We start from the raw sequence: 19,592 nt of genomic DNA on the forward strand, positions 1-19,592 counted from the left end.
CGATGCTCATCACTGCATTACTCGTGGACACTTATCAGACTGTGACAAACCAGGATAATATTCCCTAATTTTACTTTGGCCATAAAATCAGTTTCTGTTAATCATAATTTATAGGCTCACTCATTATTTACTGTCCATTGAGTCCATGTTTGGTCAGAGCCTCAGCCCCAAACCAACTTTTTCATTAAATAAGGAAAGTCAGATCTGTATTTTAAGTATTAGCAGTTATTATTGCTTGTTTGCAGTCAAACTTGGTTAACTGAGGTTGGATAAAGAACACACATTTAATTACACACACCCAGACGTTGCTGGTGTATCAGTGTAAAGTGTGACCCTGTTAACTGGTGACTCTCAGCTGTTAATCACGTCTGCCCTTAGGTGAAAGACACCAGTTAGCATGGTCGCTATTAACGCCTAAACACCAGTTGCACTGTAACGGTCGAAACTTGACAGAAGTTGCCTCTATTGTGTAGTATTGTACATTTTTATGCTTCTAACAGGTTGAATTTAGTGTTTAAAAAACGCTAACTTGTCTGAATGAATGGAGCTAAATGCTGCTTCTGTGGTCAAGATGCGAGATGCAGCTTTATGATGACCTGAACTGATAATCCCTCTATAAGGAGCTTCATAAATGATTGCAAATCTATCTGCTGACTCAGTAATGCATTTTAATTTTGGTTGACTTTAAAAGCTTCCCAATTGGTTGTTAAGTAAATAATACCAAAACACTGATGATCAGAGTCTTACATTCCACTACCATCAAGATCTACATTTTATCAACCAATGACTACCAGAGAGTCCAAACCAAAATATCCAATATCTGTTTAAAAACTTTCCTACCTTATGCCACGCAACTTTTTTTCTATGTTCACAAAATATATAAATGGACGACATGGCTTCTCCCCAAAAAGTGAAATCAACACTAACCCTGTACGGCCTAACCTATCAAGAAAAAAAAATTGCCGGAATATTCTAACTTCTTGAGACTGAGATGTTTTTTTTAAAACCTTTTAACAAACTTCAAAAGAAATGTTGCTTCATCATTTTATTTATGATATTTTTTTTTGTATCACATTTGACACATTGGGCAGTTATGGCATCATTTTTTAGTATAGTTAGCAGAAAACTTGCATTTTTAAAATTCAGAAAATACTTTAAAAAAAATAGTAACAATTTAGAATTCTTTCAGAAACTTCTTAAAAATTAGCAAGATTTTCCTGGAAAAAAAAAGTGTGTGGATGATTTTATTAGAGCAGCCATTTTGAATAGAGCCAAAAAAAACTTATTGCCTGTAGTGGAATGGTAATGAGATAAAGCTATTTAAAACTCATGTGTCAAATATGATACTTTTGGTGTTACAGGGTTAAAGCCCAATCAGATATCTCTGTCTATACTTCACATGATATATAGATACATGAATAAACTGGTCAAATGTTTCTCTCAATTGATGTTTCTGTACTTTTTAATTCTCATTTCTATCCAAATTTTGAACTTCTTTAGGAGTTAGTATTCGATGCTTCAAAAATGGGTAAAATACTTAGATTGGCAAACAAATTGCATGATGATATTACCCATCATGGGGTATTTTGGCTTCAGTGGGAAGAGGTGCAGTGGATATTGGTGCAGATAGTAAACACTGCTGGCTAAGGTGGTCCCCTTACTTTCCCCCTAACTCTACAATAAGTACGTCTCAAAGCATGTGAGTGCACCGACGCTGATTTCAGTGGATGTATTTCTCTAAACGATACAGCCAGTAGTAGCTCATATTTTAGAAACAGAGCTGGTATAATAGGGAAGAATTGTTTTACTGTTTCTAATTTCTGTGGATATGTCTTCTGTGATACACTGGACAGCATCCCCTTGCATGTGTTCCCAGAAGCAAAACTACGAGGACGAAAACCGAAGACAAGAACAAAACACAGTTTGACAGAATGATTGACAGACAAGCAACAAGAGACATCAAATCAGAAACAATCAGAGACAGTTAGACATTTGTGTGTGAGTGAGTGTGAGGATGTGTCAGAGCGGAGGAGGAGGGGGAGGAAGAGGAGGAGGAGGAGGAGAGGGATAGGGAGGAACAGATATGATGATGAGGGAGCAGAGCGCTGCTGGTGCAGTAATGTGGTGTGCCCCACATCAGACAGAGCCCTGCATTATTTAATGCTCTGCAGATTGCTCTGCCCTGTGCACTGTGAACCCCAATGGCACATGAGAGGAGCAGCCACATACATACAGACGACTGAGAGGCAGCTGCAGGCTGAATAATGAGGGAGAGGAGAGCCTGATTTCAGTCTTACCAGAGGGAAAGAGGAGGCTTTTTGGGGAGAATTCAGGTCTCAACTGTTTCCTGCAGAGACAAAAAGAAGAGTATTAAATTTTTTATACCACACAAAAATTGGAGAATGTCTACTAAATTACCCTGTGTTTAGTTTCTTTTGCGGCAGCTTAAATTTGGTAGATGAAATCAGAAAAAAAAAAAGCTCACTGATGTATATTTTCATGTGTGCAACTAACCACCTGACCACGTAAAACAGTCATGTTGTGTAGAGCTCTTGAGGTGAGATACTTCATCTCTATGTGCAGCAGCAGCTGCTGCTCATTGTTTCCAATACCTAAACCATTCTGACAAATACATGAAGCTATAGCCAGTGAAGACTTATATAATACTGATTGGATTTTAAAGTGAAGAGGATGTTTTAATCATACAAGATCCCACATTTCTTGTTCAAAAGGCTGAAACAAAAATTAAAGCCTCAATATTGATTTTTTTTTTTACATACAGTATGCACAAAGGGTTTTAACTGGTTATGATGATGACAGAGTGATTTTTTCCAGAAACTAGCATAAAAACTTTACAATCAGGCATTATTTATTTCCATTCAGTCGTGGTTATAGGACTTATTGGACCAAACTGGTACTAATGTACTGTATCTCACTTCAACCAACAATTCTACATACAAAGACATTTACCTGTTGTTTTGCCGATAATTACATCATAAGACAGATAAAGATTTATTTTCAGTAGCATCGCAAGGCTAGACGCTAGTTAGCTTAGCTTAGAACAAGACAATGACAACACTTGATGGTCACATTTAACATGATACCTTTTTGATGGATTTGTAAACCACAGTGCAATAAAAAATTCTGCAGTAGTCAAGCTAGCAGTGCATATGAGATGCTAACCAGATGCTAGGGAGAGAGTAAACAGCTTACTCCCCCATAAAAAAAAAGTTGATTTTTCTTTTCTTTGTTCAATAAGTGTTATTATGTTAATGTGCTGTGAGTGATTAAACCTTACCTGTGTCTGTGCATCTTTTTTACCGCTAGCTGTGTCAGTTATGCTGTTAATGGACACAGGCCCTCCTTGTTAAAAACAAACAAACGAACTTCCTGTTTGAGATGTGTGTTGGTAAACTTTTTATTCCTCTACAGTTCATGGCCGGATTAAGTGAACTCAATAAGATGGAGTAAAGAAGTAGGAGGAATGTTTTCTATGATAGTAAAAGGGAGTCTTGTTATTTGTGTAAAAAGGAGGGCAAAGACTTCTTTCCCTCCCCCTCTTTGTTTTTTTCTCTTCACCAAGCAACAGCGAGTGAATCCAGAAAGAACAAAGACAAAAAGCACTTTAAAGACCACACTGACTGTATGTAGATATCTTTATCTTTTAAGCCCAAAATGTTAAATGAACTTATTTTTTTGCTATTGAGGCACAGGAATCATAAATCCACCCAGCCTCCAATGGGCAGATAAACCAGAGCGGCTTGGCTAAATAAAGTAGAGGCAGAAGACTGGTCCTTGTTTTGTTCTGGCTTTGTGTCAGACTGACAGTCAGCTGGGAGTTGCAGTGATGGACTCATCAGTGCCAGAGAGGCTTTTTATTATTGGCCTTTTCTCTCACTCTGCAGCACAGATGGGCCCAATACAGACGGCAAACAATCTGAATACGTCAGTTAATGCAACCCAAACTCTATATTTGTTGACCCACATTATAATTCAATTACATCCCTGACTTTAACAAGTTAAACGACTTATTCAAGTACAATTTTTACCACACATTTATTTCTATTTAACTATAAGTGAGTGCTTTTTTAACATTTTATGTAGTAAACCACATGACTGAGCTTCTATAAATAAATAAAAAAAACAGGTTTTGCTTTCCTGTAAAACCTGATAACTTTTCATGCTTTTTCACAAAATGTTTCACTTCAAAGATCTCATTTTGCAGCCACAGTTCAGAAATAATTTTTCAGAAAGATTTAGTTCGGCAGTTGTCTGTCAACTTGGAGTCAATAAATTTCAAGTTTTGCCCTGATTTTTCTTTAAAAAAAAAAAAACAACCCAAGGCTGGCCCATTTCCTGAGCAATTCATTTAAAACAGAATCCATAGTGGGTTGTAAGAACCTCGTCAAACTCCTGGGAAAATCTATAAATAAGAGTTTCAAACGTCAGCTGAAACACGCTCATGGAGAGATTAATCTGTTTGAATTGAATCTGTTTTTTTGTGTGTGTGTGTGTGTGTGTGTGTGTGTGTGTGTGTGTGTGTGTGTGTGTGTGTGTGTGTGTGTGTGTGTGTGTGTGTGTGTGTCAGGTTTTTTACACTACTGACTTTGTGTTTGGTGCTGAGAGGGAGAGAAAGAGATAGAGAAAGAGAGATGAATAAAGAAACAGGCACATCAGTGGCATCTTGAGCAGCCTACTGAATACTTTTAAGTAGGAATAACATATGCATACACTCACACTGTAACACACACACACTGGTGAACACACACACTGTGCCTTCCTACTGCCAAGGGATGTACAGGTTGCCAGGCAACAAGGTGGTGTCCTAGAAAAAAGTTCCATGCTGAAACACTGAGTTGGATGCTGGTGAAACACGCTCACTATTGATTCCAGTTTAGGGTTTCTCTGTACTCCAGTAGAGTGATTTTTCTCTATTTTTGTCCTCTCATGTAGTGACCTAAGAGTCGAGTTTCAAGTATTGACATCAGATGATGAAGCTTTTCTTTATCCAGGGGGAGTCACATGACTTGAGTGGAGTGATGAAGAGGAGTAGCCTTGTTCTCCCGTGCAAACATACAGTGTATCCATAACACTAATATGAACAATCCCATATTGGCTTTAAATTTACCTGAGTTATATTTATCTCTGTTTATGGATGCTATCTAAAAAATACCAAATATGTTGGTGCAGGACTGGATTCTGGTTTCCTGTTCTGGCTTATGTGCCAGTAACATCATCCTCTAGTGTTTAAGCAGGCTTTGGCTGCAGCCAACAGCCCACTCTCAGGCTGGTCACGCGCCACACGCCTTTCAGACCTAGTCTGTGGTCTGAGCTTTTTTGAAAAGATAATCTTGGGGTCAGAGGTCAGAGCATGGGTGGAATGATTGCACAGGTAAGAATACCAGCATGTGTGTAAATTGACCTTCACAAGGTCCAAACCAGATGTGATCCAGACCTGTGTTAGATTGTTCTGGCCTTTAATTACCCAAACATTATTTTTAGATCAGGTTTGATGAAGGTGTAAATGAGGACTTAGTTGAACCCAATCAATTGAACCTTAACAGTTGAGCTCTGACTCACACATTCAAACCACAGATCAGTCTGCACAACACTGACTTCCTTTTGAATGAACTGCACTGCTGGCTTCATGCAGATGCATACCTCTGCAGACTGGATTTTCCTCCTCTTCTTCAGTTAAAACCATCCAGAGAGTTTTATGCTCCAGGACAAGAGTAAAGAATAAAGTAAGGATTATTTCCACCTACACTGCTCGGTAAAAGTGAGCAAACACTTTTCACACAGGCTCATAATGCTTCAGAAGCATCTGGCTCGAGGTCACCTAACCACCTCTCTGTTCAGCCCGGTGAGGACGCAGCAGCTCTCTGGCTCAGGACACTTAGTGTGTACACTGAAAGTATTTAGGAACAATGTGTTTGCCTTTTGATGGTCAGTGCTTTCTTTAAATTGCCTTGACTGTTTTTAATGCCTTTATTTTCTTCTTTGCAGAAATAGATGAAGATCGCCTCCCGACCCAGTTGTATAAGGTAATTCATACATTTTCTGTGAGAGACATTTTCATCAAAATGCATGCCAAGAAGATGAGTTGTGGTTTCCTTGAAAAATAAACTTGGATCTCTGTCAAAGTCTTTGTATGTTAGCTGAAAAACAGTTCTGCTGTTTTTCAGGCCGCTTTGTTGAACTCTCCTCGACAGCGGAGAAAAGGGCAGAAAGGGACGCCGACGATGAAAGGTAGAGTCACGTAACGGCTTTCTCATAAGCCTGCATGTAATGCTAATGCACACTGCTAGTACCCATAGGTATGAATAAGAAAATACAACAGGGGGAAGCAAAGGAATTCCATGGTTGTAGATGGCACGAAAACTAAAATAACAAGAACGCCTCCACATTTTGCTGCATACGGCTGCATACGGCTGCACACTACGCCATAAGGTGGAAACAAGGACAAATAAGCAAATTGTGATTTATTTTCAATATATGTGCACTGCCTTTAATGGGAACGTTTCCACCACCAAGTTGGTCACCATGTAGGTATGTAGCTTAGCGGGCTGCCACAGCGCTCTGATGTATCTAGTCTTCTAAATATGTCAATGCTGGTACCCACCATAAACTATGTAAAATCATCAACAATGTTACAACAGCTATCCAAAATGAAGCCAAAACTTTTACAGCCTCCCCTGGTGACAGACTGCAGTTTTTTCTTAAAGCTTGCCTCCATCATAACCAAAGACTGTTAAAAAAATGGATGTCATCTTGCTTGGCTCAAAGTGAGGTCTCCACAAAAACTGCTCCCCCTGGTGGCTGGTTGCAGTATAGGTCCAAAAATCTAGCTTTCCAGTCATTCCAGATAGGCTGTGGTCAAATTTTAAAAAACGAATACACCTCGTAGAAATGTTTCTCACGTCCAATTGTTGTGGTGATTTTAAGATATCATTTGGCTGCCTTGTATTCAAGTCCTCTTTTTTCTGAAAAGTTTCATTTTCATTAGTTAAACAAGTTTAAAAACAAGGTTTTACAATGATTGACAGCTGCCGTTCTCGTGTATTTTTTTCGGGGATTGTAAAATATGTTGGGAGGTAGAGTCAAGAAGTGATTAGACTCTCGAAAGAAAAAAAAAGATCATTATTTTTGTCAACAGACTCCACTCAGATTCTCACAGAGTCCCTCAGTCTCTACTGCGCAGACTCTGGCTGCACTACAGCTACCGGGGAATTTTTTGTCTTTTCAAAACGGTACAATGGTATACGGCAGAGCCACGTATATACAGTCTATGATCATAACAGATAGAACAGGTAACAAACTATAAAACGTTATTTGAATGTCTGTTCATGTAAACTTGCATTATTCATATACAGTATTAAGGAGGATTAAGTTTGGTGACAGCTCTGTTAACAAATGTTGGCGCTGGCAACATTCTTGACCAGATTGGCAGATAAGAAGAGACAAGTGAAGGAAAACTTAATGAACACTGACACAAGATGTGTTGACCTCTGTGACCCTGAGTGTCTGTTTCAAATCAACACACAAATCTGTTCAACTGTGGAGGGAATCACCTCTGCGATTGCTTCTGAGCATGCCTTGGCTTGAGTGGGAGCCAGGAGTAGTGGACGCAAAGTTGTTGCAAATAAGATGAGTTATATGTAAAGGTGAGTTCATCGGGAGGTTGCTGATAAGAAGTAAACTAGTCAAAATGTACTACTCTGAATGTCACATGAGCAAAGTCCATGACATGGTCAACCTTTGTAAAACGTGGAAAAAGTTCAGGAAGAATAATATTAAGAGAATGGGCTACACCTAAAGAATGGGAGACTTTTTGTTTTCTTGGCGAATTCCAATCTTCTTTTATCCAGGTAAAGTTTTCACAATAACACTAATTCTGGAACCTGATTTACACCTGAAATACACCAGATACGTCTGCAGTGTGACTCCATTGTGCTGCGTCTTGATTGGGTTTGTCAGCTTGCACCAGCTGCGTGTTCAGTCTAACAAGCTGAAAGACTGACAGACAGCTGGAGTCACAAGACTGAGGAGTTCCTGCGCTTCCCTCTTCATTCATTTTGGACTGTAAAACCTCAAACCTGTTGACACCTGGTCTGGCTCCATTCACTATGTCTGTTTATCATCGTAGTCAAGCTAAATACAAACTGATTTTGACATAGTCTGTTTTATTTTGAAAGTCACTGGATGTTTTTAGTTTACAGTCACTTCTTCCTGTCCTGCTGGCCTGAATTTATGCACCACAGCTCCACATCCGTCAAAAATAGGATGGCTGCGTTTTACCTGTAACATGACGGACCAGCCACGCAGACTTACGGCAACATAGCGGATCCCATGGGAGTTGACACATTGACTTGAAAGAAACCTTTGATCTGTTTGCCGTAACAATACGCAGACACATCTGGTGTATTTTAGCTGTTAGTCAGTTCAAGCCATATTTCCATGCAGATATGATACTATTTATTGACGCAATTCAAATTCTGCAAACAAGATTCAAACATCTGCATGTTTTTATCCACTGCTGGAGAAGCAAAGGGTTTAAATCCTGACAGAGAAACTCAGAGACTGGCTCCAGAGCAGCGCATGTGGATAGAAGACTTAGTGAAAGTCTCTCATCATGGTCCATTTCTTAAGTTGCAAACTTACCATGTCTACTTTTCAAATATTACAACATTCTTACCATGTGTCAAAGACTGGATACTTTCCCTACAACTCTTAAATTTATTTTTGCTGGATAATAAGTTTGTAATTTCTTTTGTCTCTTGTATGTTGTTGATGCGCCTTCATCTTTAGCAGACAAACATGCATGCAACATGCATTTTAAGACTGCAAAAATGATGAAGATGCTGCTCTGTGCTTTATTGGGACAATACTTTCGCTGAGTTGAGAGATCAGACCTATTCAGTGACATAATGATGAAACACTGCTCTGTTTGAGTGTCCTATTTTAAAAGCATTCAGTGTTGCATCTGTCACAGTAAGGTGACTTTATTTTAGGTTTCTCTGATCAGAATTTCACCTAATTTTTTTATTTTTTTTTAGTTTCTGGGTCTAAGTGAAAATAGGACCTGGAGTCCTATACCACTTATCAAAACCCAATCAAAGTTTCTATGTGGAGGAACAGAATAAATTACAATGAATGAACCCAAAGCAAGGGAACAATAAAAAGGAGATAAGTGAAACTTGCTGCTCCAGGATGTTTATTCTTCAATTAGTTTTATGACTAAAAAGCTCTGAGTGTGATGAGCCACTTGGTAGCATAAACCCAGGCGTTAATCTGTGAGCTTAGGTTTCCCACTACAAAGAGATTAAGAGTAATGACACCATGGATGAAGGCGGTTTAAAGAGATTAAACATCTCCCAGCTCTGGTGCATCCTTACCTTCCTCCTCACTCATAACTTCTGAGTGTAAATTCAAATCCTGATTCTTGATTTAAAATGTTAAACTTGTAATATTCCAGGCTGCTGATCCCCCATCTTTCCTTTCATCTCTCTTTGTGTGTTTACTTCTGTCTTCTCCTTCTTACACCTCACAACAATTTCCTTTCCTGGTATTTCCCCAATGACATCCTTATTTTTACCTTTCGATGTTTCATTTCCTCCAATCTGCCCTCCTTCTATTTCCTCCTCTCATATTAACTCCTAACCATCCTTTCTCATGTTCTTCCAGTATTTATCCTCTCTAATCTCTTCCTCCTCCTCCTCCCAGAGCTGCAGTTCCTGGTGGAGCACCATCTGTACCGGCAGCAGCAGGGCGCGGGAGACGAGTGCTCCTCAGAGAGCTGCCTGTCGGACCGGCCCAGCCCTGATTCTGTTCCCACCGGGGAGGAGCTCCCTCACGACGACGAGGCCACTGCAGAGGCCTTTGAAAAACTGCGCTGCCAAATGGAGGGTATGTTAGAAAATTTGAATTTTTTTTTGTCAACATTGTCACTGCCTCATCAGTTCAGGAAAAATCCTCAAAGTCTACTGCTGACAAAAAAAAAATGTTTTACTGCCTGAATCAGAAGAAAGCACATGAGATATGCATGCAAAAGCAACTTAAATCTACACAGTCTCAATCTTGAAGCTGTGAGTGAAGAGGCTCAAAGCCCACCCCTTGAACTCAAAGTATTTCCAATACAGCTCCCAAAGTCTAAAGCTTGGTTTATGCTCGACATGTCCATGAGGTCCACACAACTTTTTGCAGATGATTGACATCATGGTAGCAACCCTTTCCCCCTGTTTTTTTTTTCAAGCAGAAAATTTCCAACTTCTCCACAGAGACATATAGATGAAGAAGAGCTCCTAGTGTCCAAAGTACAAAAATACTGACGTTTCTATGATTCATCATGCAGAGATCACCACGGTAACCGTGTGATGAACGATACCTGGCGTGAAATTGCAGCCACATCCCAAAGAGAACAGGAAATGGAAAAAAAAATGTTGTACAGTTGTACAGTGTACAACAGTGTAAACAACTTCTTCTACTCTTGTTTAATACTGTGGTACATGTGTGTTTGGGATACATTACCCCTTGTGGTATGGGAACAGGTACCACACAGTGTTAATATAAATACAAAACCATGTCCGTTCCTTAATGCAGATTGTGCACATCTCATTTCCATGCGTCAGGTTTGTGCAGAAGCATAACCTATCCTTAAGGCTTTAAGACTCAGTATCAGAAATGGATCATCATGAATACTATTATTTTTCTAATGTTCATTAAAAACCAACAAACTAAAAACCTTAATCTGAAATAAAAAAAATTAAAGGGATAGTTCAGTTTTTTTGAAGTGGGGTTGTATGAGCTCTATGTGACCACTAAGGACATTAGATACAGTAGAAAGTTGTCTCCTCTCCGTCAGTAAGACACAAACTGTAATCCATGGTGACGAGGAAATAGACGCTAACAGGGAGAGACCGTACCAAATTCAAAGGCTATTTTCTCTGCCTACAAGAACTAAAATCAAAAAGTAATACCACAGTTTAAGAGTACGCAACATAAAGTATTTTTTAAGTGCATTAAGTCTTTGGAAATATAAACATTTATCCGGACCTAACTAACTGGTCATTTATCCTTCCGCCCAGCGCTAGTGTGCTCCATCCCCCCTCCTCGTTTCAGCTGTAAGGAATGTAAAAAAGCTATGCAACGCCGGTTGTAGCCTCGTGTAAGTTTGATCAAGTATCGTAATTCTTTTGTTTGTACTCTAAGGATTGTGAGGCAGCGTAGGAAATTCAAAATGAGTGACTATGACAGCAACAAAGAAATTTCATTCACTTTGGAACCAAAAGGATACCTGTATGAACCGAAGTAGCTACACAGAAGAGGAGCTGCTACAGATGGCGACTGAAAGGAATACAGAGGAAACATCCGCGGACACTGGAGGGGGGACGGAGCGCACTAGCGCTGGGTGGAAGGATAAATGACCAGTTAGTTAGGTCCGGATAAATGTTTATATTTCCAAAGACTTAATGCACTTTAAAAATATTTCATGTAGCGTACTCTTAAACTGTGGTATTACTTTTTGATTTTAGTTCTTGTAGGCAGAGAAAATAGCCTTTTAATTTGGTACGGTCTCTCCCTGTTAGCGTCTATTTCCTCATCACCATGGATTACAGTTTGTGTCTTACTGACGGAGAGGAGACAACTTTCTACTGTATCTAATGTCCTTAGTGGTCACATAGAGCTCATACAACCCCACTTCAAAAAAACTGAACTATCCCTTTAAGCTAAAGCTGCAAGTTGTGAGAAGTAAAGATAAGAAGTAAAGCATATGTCTGTCTAGTTCTATTTTTACATTAACAGAGAAATGATTAGTTCACAAAAAGAGTCGGTCTTGAGTCAAAAATGCTCCCAAGAAAAATGAAAGGAAATGGGAAAGAGGAAATATTGAACATGAGGAGGTTTGCTGTGATAGTTAGGTGGAGTACCACGAGAATGGAGGAGACGCCAAGGTAAAAAAAAAGCAGGATGGGATAAAGCCTGCTTCATTTCATTAACATGAGTTAGGGATGCAGAATGTGGAGGAAATGGGATAAAAGCAAAGCATAAAATGATTTAGGCAGCACAAGAATCATTTGGAGGTGTGTTTGAAAATGTAACTGTATGAGAGGATAATGAAGGAAGAGATTAAACTTATATAAAATATAGACACTAGGGGAACTAGTGGAACACTAGTGGAACATGAAAAAGAAATCTAAAATGAGTCAAAACTGGATGTTAAGATTGATGCCACTGAGGGATCTATGTTTACTGGTACTGGGTACAACTGGAGCCAACAGCAAATTTAGCGTCAAGTAAAACTGAAAGCAGTTGGAAACTGAGCCTGACTTTATTCTCGTTAAAAAATGCCTTTGAAGTAAAATAATTTATCTTTTCTAACTTTAAAAAAAGAAAATGTATCATGTGATGTTTAATGGCGGCAAAATATAATACTGAGTTTGTTTCAGGCGCACTTGTGTGCTGAGTGTGAGTTTGATTTAGCAGGCCCCATGTTTCCTTCCATGTTCATTATCTATGCAAAGCTAAAGCGCCAGATATCGACCATCTCATCTAAAATGCTGCAAGGAAGTTTTTATTCCTTGAATTAAAACACTCTGATAGATTGAACCTCACTGGCAGATACTGTGTCCATCCTGAGCCAAAAACTTTACAGAAACCAGAGGGTCAGCTTCTCAGCTACGGCCAGATAATTCAATCTGATGGCAGCAGAGTGGATGAGAGCAAACACACACTGTACACACACATTCAGTTATTGTCCAGTGTTAATGCAGCACAAGAGCTGCTTTTCTGAAGAGACAAAATGGATGTTTACCTCCATTCACCAGGTTATTTTGGGGGTGTAAAATTGTGAAAAGAAAAAAAAAGGTATGATTACACTAGCCCACCTTTATGGATTTCTAACATGTTCAAGAGGAACCACAAATAAACCTCTGAGTCCAAATGACAGAAGCAGAGAGAGAGCTGGAAAACAAATCGATGATCATTAACACTAGTTCAATAGAGCCAGGTTAACTTCACAAGACCAGCCTTTTAAATTCCTAATAACATGTGGCTGAAAATGTCAGGTGGGATTGATTCACGATGTGAGGTAAGATGAGACGTTGTTCAGTAGTGGGGCAATGAATCACAGTTGATCTGTTTGGATCGTCCTCTCAGTCTGGTACTCTGGTGATCAACTGACTGGTGCAATTCATCAGTGTGGTGTAAAAAGGAACTGACTGCCAATAAATCCAACATGAAACTAACTTCACTGTGATGCCACAATGAAGTTGTTTCCACATTTCTTGTCTCTTTTAAGCTATTCTATCAAAAACAGACAAAAGGCAAAAAAAATATCCAAACAGTACGTAATGAAGTGGAGTAACAGGGTTTTTTAAGTGGGGCGACAATAAACTACTGGATAACTAGAAAAGCACTCAGAGAGCGCAGACCTCTACCAAGCACATTGTGTCACGCAGCACTTTGGTCCTACTTTAATGTTATACTCCCTTTCAGCAGACTGTCTGCTACAATTTGGTGTTAGTTGCAGGTTTGTACAATAATTTGTTACCTGACAGTGTTGAAAATTATGATGACCCAGTACAAATTTCATACTCTGGATCTTAGTATCCAGAATGTTGCCAGGATCTGGATCTTACTTTTACATCTGTCAGAAATGATGGTGACCTTGTCTTGTATTGTTTTGCAAAGCAATCTGACCATTTACCGTGGAGTTATAAACACATATGGTGAAAAGGGCCCTATCTCACAATGATAAAAAGTCCTTTTAAAAAGTCCTGGATCCAGATGGTGATCCGGATCACCTCCAAAATTTAATCACTTCTTCCTTATCCCATTTTAAACATTTCCTGATTATTTCATCAAGATCTAATCATTATTTTTTTATGTTGTTTACAAACCAACAGACAAACTCTCCCAAGAACATAACCTCCTTGGTGTAGGTAAAAAGAGACGACCTAGTCCTTTAGAGTAATATTATGAAAGTTACAATGACTTAAAGTTGCTTTGGAATATCTCTAATTGAAAGGTTGCAGCTTTATTTATTACAAATTATTTCACTCAAATACCTTAGATTTACTTTCAGTGTGCGCAGTAATAGAAAACTGGGTGGAGCATGCAGTAAGACCGACAGTGGTGGCTTCAAGGGAAAAGATGTTTCAGCAAGATAAACAAAAAAACAAAACAAAAAAATTTAAAAAAGGAAAACTATAAATCAGAGGACAAATATATCACAGAAGTGAGTTTAGTCAAAAACATCATGATGCACTGAGGAAAAGCTGAAGTGCTGAAGAGAAAAAAACAACTTCCTGCAGCGACTGATGATGTAGCTTAAAAAAAGGAATCTTAACATTTATTTCAAATTGCTTATGGGAAGTGATTTTTCTTCTCTGTCTGGCTCGTTACTCTCTTTGCCCACATCTCCTCTTTTTGCTACCTACAGAGTTCTCCAGGGAGAGCCTACTAGAAGCTGCAGGTGGGCTCGAGTGCCCCCTCTCCAATGAGAAAGCGGGTTGCTCCGGTGCTGCCAGCGTAGCAGATCCTTCAACGCAACAAAACAACGCACAAGCAGGTACAGGAGAGTCAAAAGAGCCCCGGCTATAAACACATCATTGCTCTCCTCTCAGGGGACACTTCACCATCTGCTCACCCGGCAGGGTTTATTTAGATATTTTAAACAGTTCAGCAGGCCTGGCTTGGTGTCATGTAATCATGGCTTGTCAACAAACATCACTGAAGAGGCTTTGATCTACACTTCACACAGCAGTGCCTCAGAGGCAGCTACTGGATTAAGCAGGATGAAGTTGTATGAGGCTCTGGTGGAGGCTGGTGGGGACTGGGTGGATACTGAGGGCATCCTGCCATTCAATTAATTTTTTTCCTTCCATCACTTAAACATATGGGCTCTCTTCTCAAGAAATCTTAATTTCATGTTAGTGCACTCTGTCACTGTAAGTGCAGGTGCAGGGGATCCAGGGGCTACATTTTCAATGCAATGCTAAATGTGATTTGATGTGATTTGTTACAAATTCAATGAGAATGCATTAAAATTTTTAAAGGAGAGGATAGATAAAGCATTAACAGATATAAATTCACGGTTTAACTGCCAGAGTTCAAAACCCAGGAGTCAGCTCCTCTCCTCTCTAAGTCTTTTATGTTTCTGTCTTCTTCTCACAGACACAAAAGCAGCAGCATCGAGTGCGGGTCAGCCAGCAGAGGAGAAGACAAAGAAAGGTGTGGAGAAAGGGAAATAGAGAGCTCTTCTGTTCAACACAATGCTGCTCAGTCTGCTCAGCCAGCCCAACACAATGACAGAAGATTGTGTCTGCAGATCCTCTTTTTACAGACATCAGGGCATCTATGTTCCTCTACAGGCAGGCCTTAGGTTCCACCAGAGAACAGAGGTTTCTACTTTTAGTTTGTTGAGAAAAAAAAACCTGTGTAAACGATGGTCATTTCATTATATTCTTGTTTTCTATATATTTCCCCTGCACTAAAGTAAAACTGGCTGACTGTATGAACCAGCCTGGGAGTCACACAATCATTGTCATAAACTACCAAAACTGACATCTGTAATGTCCCCAGAAACTTCAACAAATGAGAAATGTGCTTTTTTTTTCATTTACTATGTGCCATGACTTCTGCAACTTGTCCCAAATCAATAACAGGTTTTTGCATCTTACAGGAAGCCGAGACAGAAAAAAATCTCTTTCAAATCCCAATCCCATTACTCATTCAGATTGAGGCCTTGTACACACGTAGCCAGGCATTTTCAAAAATGAATATCTCCCCCTCATTTGTTTTTAAAAATACTTTTGTCCACATTGACCGGGTAAATCCGCTAATAAGTTCATCTTGAAGCATGCCAAACACAGATGTGAGACCCATGCCAGCCAATCAGATTGAAGATCAATCATTCTGCCATGGCGTTCCAAACCAAAAATTTCTGTTTCCCAGTGTCTACACAAAATCATGAAACGGGAGTTTAACAAATCTTCACTTTGGCCAGAGTTTCCAGAAAACATTGTTTTTTGTGACTTAAACTGTGGTTTCATGTGGATGACAGGCTTAAATGTTTAAAAAAATATATGGGGTTTCCCAGATATCTGGCTACGTGTGGACATGGCCTGAGACGGATCGCTGCTGCTAAGACCTTTGTCATGAATGACACTCTACAAAGTTAAACATCGGAAACATATGACACTATAAGAATAAGTCAACTCTTTGCTAGTTAATAGCAGTTAAAAAAAATGTTAATAGATCAAAATCTCATTAATTTTGATTCATTTGTGAAGGTAAATGGCATAAATCCACTGTCCCTTGCCACTCAAGTGAGATTATTTGTTTACATTTGTAAATAAAAAAAAAAGACAAACACATGACATTTTAACCGATTTCCTTTGACTAAGTGAGCTCACATAGTGGCATAATCTATCACTGCTAATAACTGGTGATTTAATTTTAGAATAGAGATGATTAAAGTCCTAAAAAGGAGCACTAACCCAAATTCAAAAAGTGAAAATTAATCGTTTAGTTCAAGGCAAACAGAAAGGCTTAAAAACTCACCAGTGTTCTGCTTCAAACCGCACCCATAGTTTTTATTTTATTCTACTTAGATAATTGTCAGTTTATCATTATTGCAAGTATGGTTTCCAGCCCAAATAGCATTCACATTACTTAAAAATCTATCAACACTTTCAGGAACGAAAAAAGGGAATTTGTGTTTTAAGATTATTGCTTTTTTTAGGATGCATCTTTTACCTATGAAAATACCATGAAACCCATTTAAATTAAAGTAGACGTTTGGTTCAAACAACCAATTAATTTCTAGTTATTAAAAACTATGACATAAAATAGCAATATCACCTTTCACTTTGGGTGATTATTTGTTTCAGAGTGCAGAACGATAGATTTATTTAATATTTTACACAATACCACATTCAGGCTTTATGAACTCACTACCGATTTACTCGCTCAACCTGCGCTCAACTCATGACATTACGGTAGTGCAGCTGCTCGTGACGCGCTTTTTTATTTCAGCGCGTGCGCGAGTAAACGTTCCCAAATTATCCCGAAACGATCAAAAATATGGAGTTAAATTTTTGGACAGGAGTCTGAACAAGCTTGGGTTGACCAAAAGTCAAACTGCAAACTGACACACAGCAAAGAAGTCGAATTTATTAACCACCTGAGCCGACCACACACCAGCACGAGCAAGCATAAGCTAGCTAACTGACAAACATTGAGTTCACAGGCACGACACTAGTTAGCGTCCTAGCTTTAGCACATGTGATAAACTTACCTCCAGAAGTCTCTTTCGTCCAGTTGTGGCCATTTCTCTTCAAGGCGTTAACAGTCCTCGGTTTATCAATAACATTGACGCTACCTGTAAACTTTGCCTCTGTGGTAAGCTGCTGTCAATCAAATAAAAACCCGCCCCCAGCTGCAGAGGGGGGGAATTACTGATAATACCCATAGACTGCCCCCTGTGATATCATTTCATCTCATTGTAGAACAATCAGATATTGACCCGATTAGCTGTTTGTAACTCTCAGTGAGAAGCAGAGTGCGTACATAAGATTAGCAGATATTTTCTTTCAAATGTTTTGTTGTAATGATTAAAAAAAAAAATCCCACTGATTAAATAACACTTAAATGTTCAAAATGAATACTTCATGGAAACCTAAATCCTGTAATAGATCACCTTCATGCATGACACTGAATGTACAGTGACTTTTTGTCCAACCTGAGGTCTTCAGTGTGTATTATTTGTTTTTGATTCATTTTAACATTTAAAACAGAACACAAATTTAAACTCCAGCCATTCCCTTCTAATTTCAGTCATGTATGAAACAAGGACATCACATAAAGGCATCATACACACTAAAATGTATGTTATAATAACACCTGTTCATTCTATGAAAGAAGCAATGTTTTTGTTCCTCGAATGTGTGACAATCCCTCCGTAAACTTAACACTGTACATGACAGGTATAAATCAAAACCCCCTGGTATGGATGCCACTTTATCAGATTATTGATCTACTATATGAGCAGCTCATTTCCCAGCTGCCAACAATATGTCTAAACTTAAAGACTGTAAAACATTCCTTTTTTTTCTTCTTCTGCTGAGTATTTATGGACCATGCAACGTTCATTTTGTTGATGTTGTACTTTAAATGAATTCAATCTGGGGAGTTTTGTTCCAATTTTACTTGAATTGATTGATGATTACGTCAGTAATCTAAATTTGTTTGATACAATAAAACATTTAAATTGGTCATTGGCTGTGTTTTTTTTTCTAACCTATCTAGTCGCAGTCCATGAATTTGGTGATCAGGGGCAGTTCTTAACAATTTGTACATGTCCTTAGGGTCTAAAGTGTATAAGCCAGGATCTGTGCCTTAACAAAAGTGACAAAAGAAGAATCATTCAAAGGGTAAAAACTCCAAAAACATACAGTATTTGACATCATTGCATCACTGGTGATGAGTTCAGCAGAGTCTGACTTTGCCTTTACTCTAAAAATAGATTCTCTGTGGATAAATAATTCAATGTCAGAGCTTGGAGCACAGAAACACATACATTTTTCATATGAAGGGCTAGTTTCCACAAATTTATTTTGTTACATTGCAGCAATTTTTTCTAAATGTAAAATATATACAGACACATACAGCTGCCTGGCCGAGATAAATCCATGTCCGATGGATGAGTTTCTGCTGTGAGGGCATGTTGTAGTCATATTCTGAGATGGATAACCAGATCATCTCTCAAGAGTAAAAGCTGAAAGCTGCGGTTTTGATTGATTTTCTAAACCTGTAGAGGGAGAGATGCTTTGATCATAACTTACGTTTTCCCTCAGATTGAATCTACACTCATTGAAATGTCGGAGACAGTAAATAAAGGCTTCATTGAGTCCGTGCAGAGATTCTGCAGAAACACAAACACTCTTGTGTCACACATTGTGCACATCTGAAAAAAGACAGATGTGAGTTGTGTTCCTGTTCAGATCATGCACCAAAAAAGGGAATAAGTAGTATGCCTTTAACTCATGTGTTGAGCTGTTTACTGATTCATAGCCACCATGTTGACTTGAATGTGAAGAAAACGTGATGAATATGCCCTTTCAAACTGCTTAGCTGTCGAAAGTTAAAATCAGAATTGGAATAAGAAGCTGAACCCTCAGGGCAGCCTTAGAGCCAAGTCTGTGCTCTACAGCTCCCCCTGCTGGAGGAGCAGGGGACTGAAATTAGCACAGGCCCAGTTATGAGAAAGTGTTTGAAGATGCTCACAAGGTCTCTATGAACAAAAGCATCAAAGGGTTTGAATGTCAGAGTGTCTGTTTGTCTCAATGGTCAAAACTTGAGCCTGAGGTTCAGAGGCAGCAGTCCTTGAAATGGGAAGCCCAGATTCAAATCAGACCCATGGTTCTTTGCTGCATGTTAATCCCCACTCTCACTATATCTCCTAGTTTCCTTTTCTATCCACTGCTCTATTTATAACAGGATGAAAAACCCTAAAAGGTATCTTCAGAAATGTCTGCATGTTGCATTCAGGGAGGAAACAGATGATAAAAAATGTTGGACTCTTCAAAAGA

General features: G+C 38.9%; 1 protein-coding gene across 1 annotated transcript in view; it reads left to right on the forward strand.

Annotated features, from left to right (window-relative positions):
• Positions 1–18,278, forward strand: part of LOC141788422 (protein phosphatase 1 regulatory subunit 1A-like) — a 37,827-nt gene extending 19,549 nt beyond the window's left edge. Inside the window, exons 3-7 of the mRNA XM_074667335.1 lie at positions 6,007–6,044; positions 6,186–6,249; positions 9,724–9,906; positions 14,441–14,569; positions 15,175–18,278. Coding sequence (XP_074523436.1) covers positions 6,007–6,044; positions 6,186–6,249; positions 9,724–9,906; positions 14,441–14,569; positions 15,175–15,251 — 491 coding nt within the window. The 3' untranslated portion in view covers positions 15,252–18,278. The remainder of the gene's footprint in view (positions 1–6,006; positions 6,045–6,185; positions 6,250–9,723; positions 9,907–14,440; positions 14,570–15,174) is intronic.
• Positions 18,279–19,592: the final 1,314 nt, after the last annotated feature.

This window comes from Halichoeres trimaculatus, unplaced genomic scaffold, assembly GCF_033239565.1.
Source record: "Halichoeres trimaculatus isolate MK-OKI-2021-1 unplaced genomic scaffold, fHalTri1.1 fHalTri1_scaffold_1, whole genome shotgun sequence".
Lineage (NCBI taxonomy): Eukaryota > Metazoa > Chordata > Actinopteri > Labriformes > Labridae > Halichoeres > Halichoeres trimaculatus.